Source organism: Alligator sinensis, unplaced genomic scaffold (genome assembly GCF_000455745.1).
Source record: "Alligator sinensis unplaced genomic scaffold, ASM45574v1 scaffold578_1, whole genome shotgun sequence".
Taxonomy (NCBI): Eukaryota; Metazoa; Chordata; order Crocodylia; family Alligatoridae; genus Alligator; species Alligator sinensis.
The window spans coordinates 558,091-564,090 of NW_005842887.1; the positions used below are offsets into that span (position 1 = coordinate 558,091).

The 6,000-nt window shown below is 45.9% G+C and overlaps 1 protein-coding gene across 6 annotated transcripts in view; it reads left to right on the forward strand.

Annotated features, from left to right (window-relative positions):
• LOC102379236 (protein Shroom3) overlaps nucleotides 1–4,931 on the forward strand; it is a 100,696-nt gene extending 95,765 nt beyond the window's left edge. For 4 of the 6 annotated variants that reach the window (XM_025192080.1, XM_025192081.1, XM_006035902.3 and 1 more), the window contains one exon: nucleotides 2,904–4,930. In XM_025192080.1, coding sequence (XP_025047865.1) covers nucleotides 2,904–3,263 — 360 coding nt within the window. In that variant the 3' untranslated portion in view covers nucleotides 3,264–4,930. Of the gene's footprint in view, nucleotides 1–2,903 lie in introns of all 6 variants that reach the window. The other 2 variants (XM_025192085.1, XM_025192084.1) reach the window with 1 other exon arrangement.
• Nucleotides 4,932–6,000: the final 1,069 nt, after the last annotated feature.

Genomic DNA, 6,000 nt, shown 5'->3' on the forward strand with positions numbered 1-6,000 from the left:
TCATGGATGGAGTCTATCCTGCTGAGTAATATTGCGGTCATTCAATCTTTACCAAGACCTTAAACAAACCTGCTCTGCTGACATTGTCAAAGGCTTTCGTCAGGTCAACAAATGCTACATACAGGGCACATCTACATGTGACACTACTTTGCCATAGCATCGCACTATGGTAATGTGGTGTCCATGGGCAAAAACCATGATGCCACAGCTATGTTGCTGTAGCAACGTGCTCCCTCATTCACAGCACAGTATGGGCTGTTACTGTGCTATCTTTTATGACAGCGCAGTAACAACGGCGCCTTAGTGACACATGTAGACGTGCCCACAGTGGCTTATTTAGTTCTCTGCATTTTTCTTGCAGTTGGCATAAGGAGAATATCATGTCCACTGTTGATCCCCCTGCTCTAAATCTGCACTGTGATTCCAGGTGGACGCAGTCATCAAGTTGTTGCAAGCATTTCAAGATGACTCTAGCAAAAGCCTTGCCTGTAACGCTGAGAAGAAAGATACCCATATAGTTGTTGCAGTCACCCTTGTCTCCCTTGTTCTTGTAGAGCGTGATGATGTTAGCATCATGCATGTCCTGGGTATTTGATCTTCCTTCCAGGAGCACACTAGGTGTTGATGAAAATGTGGTAGCAGGCTAGCCTTCCTATACTGAAGAACCTCAGCTGGGATGCCCTACTCCCCTGGTGCTTTTCCACTTGCTAGAGAGTCTATGGCCTTGCTAGGTTCTTTGGCTGTAGGTTCTTTGTTTAGCTGTGCCAGTACACTTGGAGTTGGAAGTTGATCCACTGCCTCTTCTGAAATGTCTGTTTCATGGGAGTAAAGCTCTAAGTAATGTTCAACAGTGTGACATCTGCTTGTTTTTGTCAGTGATTTTTACTTTGTCATCTCAAGACTTTAGTGACAGTTGGGCCAAGAGCTTTCTTCAGGCCGTCATACATAAATCACAGGTTTCCTGTGTCTGAGGCAAATTGTTCTCTTGACATAAGTCAGTCCAGTACTGGTTTGTGTAGCATCTGGCTGTTTTCTGTACCATTGCCCTGGCATGCTTCAGCTTAGCCTTGGAACTTTCTGTTGGATTCTGGTTGTGTTTCAGGTAGGCTGCGTTCTTGGCTTCACCAAGTGGTAGCATCTATTCTAAGTGTGCCTGAGACCAGGCACACTTGTTTTGAACAATTTCTTTTTCTCAAAAAACTTCTGTCACTGTGTCCTGGATGACTGCTCGTAGTCCATTCCAAGTTCCTTGAGTGTTTGAAGTTGTTGCTTTCGTAGACATAGGTCCTTTGAAAGTCAAGGCACTTGCTTTGAACTTTTGTGCTGTGTATGTTAGTTGTTGGCTGACCCTTATGCTTGGCTCTGTGCAACTTCTTTGGTATCACTTTCACTTCATAGAGAGTGGTCTGTGTCACATTTGGCACTGTGATAAGTGTAGGTGGGCGCATCTACGCATCGCCCTACGATGACGTTGTTACTAAACTGTGCTTTAGTACTTCCTTCAGTAACTGTCCGTACTGTGCCTTGTACATGGCGCATGATTTGTTTTAGCTACTACTTTACCATAGCAGTGTGCTAAAGTGGTGGAGCCTGCTGCTATGGCGAAGTAGCTTGCAGTCACGTGTAGACCCACATGATCTTTTATCTGTCTTTTGACTTTTGGTCTAGATCCACATGGTCTTATTTGTCTTTTGGTTTTTGGTCTTACACACACTAAATGAGGCAGGCAGACTATGGCGGGTCAGCACCATACTGGCTGGGGGTTACCCAGTTTAAGGCAGGCAGTAGCTGACCAGTCAAGTACAATTGGTTCCTCCCACCAACAAAGGTGTCCCATGGCACTCTACACCAATTGAGTTGATCTTATAACCTGTGACTGCCCCCTTCTGCATTGTGCCATGCAAGTAGCAAAGATGGAGTGTCCTCTCCATTCAATTTTGCCTGAAATGGCTTGGGCAATTGATATGGAGACACTTGAGTTGCACGTATATTAATGTACCCATCTGGCCTAGCTAGTTGATCCCAAAGGAAAGGCAGAAGTCAGTACATTTGGAGCGAGCTTAGCTGCAGGAGCTGCCAGTACGAAGAAGATATTCAGTCTGTCCGCCTTTAGAGGCTCCACTCCTAAACTGGTTTCCAAACAAGGCTGGAGAGCCCAGTCCACCCTGTCATGGCATCCTCCTTTTGGTGGCATTTCCTTCACCCAGGGTAAGGACTAGTACCCCCTCTAGGTTGCTCCTCCACCCAAAGCTGTTGGCACCATAGAGGTTGTTAAGCTATTTCCCACTGCCCAGCTCTCAGTGTTGACAGCTGCAGGTAGTACTGTCTATTGTCATAATGGTAACAGGCCTGGCCTGGTTTGACCTGACCTAAAACTAATCTACTGCGCAGTAAAGTGTCACTATGTAACCATGCACAGCAGCTACTGTGCAGTAAAATAGACTAATGTGGAATTTTCTACTACCTGTAAATTTGCAAATTGCTCCCAGTCAGCCCAGGCAACAGGGGGCAGGAGAACTGTCCCCTCCCCTGGGCATCTGCCTGCTTCCCAGCCCCCGCTCCAATCCGTCTGGCAATCCCCCTGGCTTCTGTAAGGGAGCAGAGCAGGGCAGAGCAGGAGTGTCCCTGCACAGAGCTGCTCTCATTGGGAGCAGATTTGTTCCTGACAGGAGCACAAGTAGATGCACTTTTAAGGAAAGCTGACTGTGCAGTATTTTACTGTGCAGAAAGCTTTCAGCGCATTAATAGCATGAGTAGATGTGCCCACTGAAATGTTATTCTCCTCCTCAGTGTGTGACCTTGCATTACAGAAAGCATAGCTGCAGCCCCAGAGGAGGGAAGGGATATCTATGGGGAGAGGGACTTAGTGCCATGAGACTAACCTGCTATCTCTGATGTAACAGAGCTCTCTGAATAAAAAGAAGAAGCTGCTGGCTGGCCAGCATGAGGACGCCCGAGAGCTGAAGGAAAACCTAGACCGGCGAGAACGCGTGGTCTTGGAAATCCTGGGCAATTACCTCTCCCAGGAGCAGCTCCAGGACTATCAACACTTTGTGAAGATGAAGTCTGCGCTTCTCATTAAGCAACGGGAGCTGGATGACAAAATCAAACTGGGTCAGGAGCAGCTCAAGTGCCTGATGGAAAGCCTCCCTACAAACTTTATTCCCAAGGACACAAGAGCAGCAGCAGTCCTAGCTTCAGCAGTCACTATACCCACAGGGGTCATCTATAGTATATCTCTACCATCAGCTTCTTCACTTTAACCTTTCCCAGCCAAGCCTGGGGTAAACCCCTTCCACTTGAGTTTATTTAATCAGTCTACTTTACAGATGGCTCTCAATAATTAAAACAAATGGCTATAGGTTTAAAAGAATTTAAGGAAGGATTTTTTTTTTCATTTTTCTTCCTTCTGCTACCACGCTCAAAGACCAGTTTGAATATTTAAATCAGCCTGGCTTACACTAGAAGGAAAAGAACAATTCCTCTTACTTCAAGGTATAAAGAAGAGACATTTGTTTTTAAGTGGGCTAGCTCATCATGAACAAACACACACATAACATGACATGGTCCTCTCTGCTGCTACCACCCCACAGTTAGAGTGAGGCACCATCATTAAATAAGGAAGGATCTGAAAGTAGGAAGCCTTAAAAAATAAAAATACCCACCCATACTCCTGCACATTATTGATATTTATATTTTTTTTAAAAAGACAGAATGTGTAAGTTTTTGTACATATTCTAATCAATTGCTTGATTCAGCTCTATTCTGTACGTAGAAAACACATTTAATTTTGTATTCTGTGAAAAACTTAGCAAGACTGAACCCCAAAGATAGTCACACACTAGCTTGGAACATCTTTTTATGGTGTTTTTAAAAATTTAATAAAGGGCTGCCAGAAAAAATGTCAATCTGTCTCAACCTGTGCTAATGTACTAGTAAGTGTCCTTGCAAAGGAGACTTTGGCCAACAAGAGTAAAATCTATCCTCTCCCAGATGCTGGGACACAATGTATCCCAAATTTAAACAAGCTCTTGTGTGAACCAAGCAACTCAGGCATCAAAGTTCAGATAAAGTTAAGATTCTCTTTTGGTTCTAGATTCACTATTTTTTTAACTAATCAAAGGCATGATCTATGCTTATGATACAATCTGAAGGTTCTGTAGTGAGATGTGTGAGGGAGTCTTTAAAGGGCATTAGCTATATATTACTTTTTCTAAAGAGTTGAAGGACATTCCAGGATTTTTTTTAAATATAGGGATACTTTGTTTGTCCAAACTCACCTTATCTGAAACCCCTCATTGCTTTTAAATGTGTAACGTTAACCAATCTGCATTAAAGTCCTCTGCCTACTCAAAAAAGCTCATTTCTCCATAAAAATATAGTGTCCCTTGTCCTGGTTAGATAAATAAGGTTTTGCTGTTTTATTGTGGGTCTGAATTGTAGGGTTTTTGAATTATTTCCCAGCCAGTCAAACCTGGAGCAATGAAATTTGCTCAATTTGTACATTACTTTGGCAACATACCAAGAACTCCAGGGCTTTTTTAAAGCTGCATTAAGCAAAGCAGACTGGAAGTGTTCTTTTTAATACAGTGGGTGTTTTTCTCAGTTATGAAACATTGAATTCTGGGATCTGTTTTTCTCTAGCATGCTGTACCCCCTCCATTTCAGAGTAGAGTGGTCATGGGCTGCATGGTAGAATTCCATGGGCTGCCCTTGAGTCTCAAAACAGAGTTTGGACATCTCTGATCTAATTTCACAGAGCTCTTCTGTTGCTCCTATTTCTTAAACAGTACCCATCTAGAGTGTGTTGTTTTGTTCAACCCATCTTCCTGCATCAGGGCCCCAAACACCAGTGCCATACCAAAACCTCTGATGGGCATGGCTTTTAAGGGCATGTCCACACAGGCAGGCACATGCGCTTGCAGGAGCTCAAATAGAAGTGGCGCAAATTTGAGCTGGGGCTTTTTGTCTCAGTGAACGTGCCCAGACATGCACTTTGATGTGGGGCAAATGTGCCACTTGAGGCAAAATAACCCTGCCTGGCTCCTCCCAGATCTGTAGCCAGGGGGAGCTAGGGCTCAGGGCTACTCACTCTCAGGAGTTTCTGGGAACTCGAGTGCACCAAGCTGCAGCCCCTCCACCTCCAGAACCTTCTCCTGAGGTTCTGGTTGAACTTTACACCCCACCTTTTATTTTTGGGCACCCCATCTGTGGTCCCAGGACTTCCTGGTCAACCTCCTCCTGGTCCTGGCCAAATGGGCCCAGTACATGATCAGGAAGAAGGCTCTGGCTGGAAAGGTGCCCAGGGACTGCAGGGCCTCTTTCCTATCACTTGTCCATGCACATTTCTGGGCAGAGCACCCCTGGCTCCTTGGATGTCTTTGAGGATCAGTGGTTGCAGCCTGGGGGGGCTCTGCTCAGTGTCCCCCTCAGGCACACTTATTTTCACGTTTTGGCCCTTTGACCCACATGACACTCCTATCCTGTTTATTTTCATTAGCTGTCGCAAGAATTTAGTTGTTGCATTGTCCGTTAGCCCCCATAAAAATGGGCTACTAGTTAGCCAGGTGGGCCTTGCCCATGGTAATTGGATGAACAAATAAACAGGAGCTTCTGGGGCGCAGCCAGATGGTACCTGGGGACACTACCCCTTGTGCCAGCTGGACTGCTGAAGCAGCCCTGAGAGTTCCCTGCACCTTCTACCTGCTGCAGCAGTCTGGCAGTGGGGGCTGCTGCCTGGCTGTGACCTGCTGCCACCTGCGACAGCATGTGGCCCCAAGGCTGTGCACCTGCCAGACCTGGATGGGGACTGCGTGGCTATTAGAGGCATCTGCAACTCTGGGCCAGCTGCCAGTGGGGTGTGGCTGCACAGATGGCCTTTGTGTGGCACAATTGCCATGTGTGCCACCACCTGGCTATCTGGGCAGCTATCACCTGGAAGATGTTCTCAGTGTGGTGGCTTGCTTTCATAGATTGTGAGGGACTGGAAGGGACCTTGTA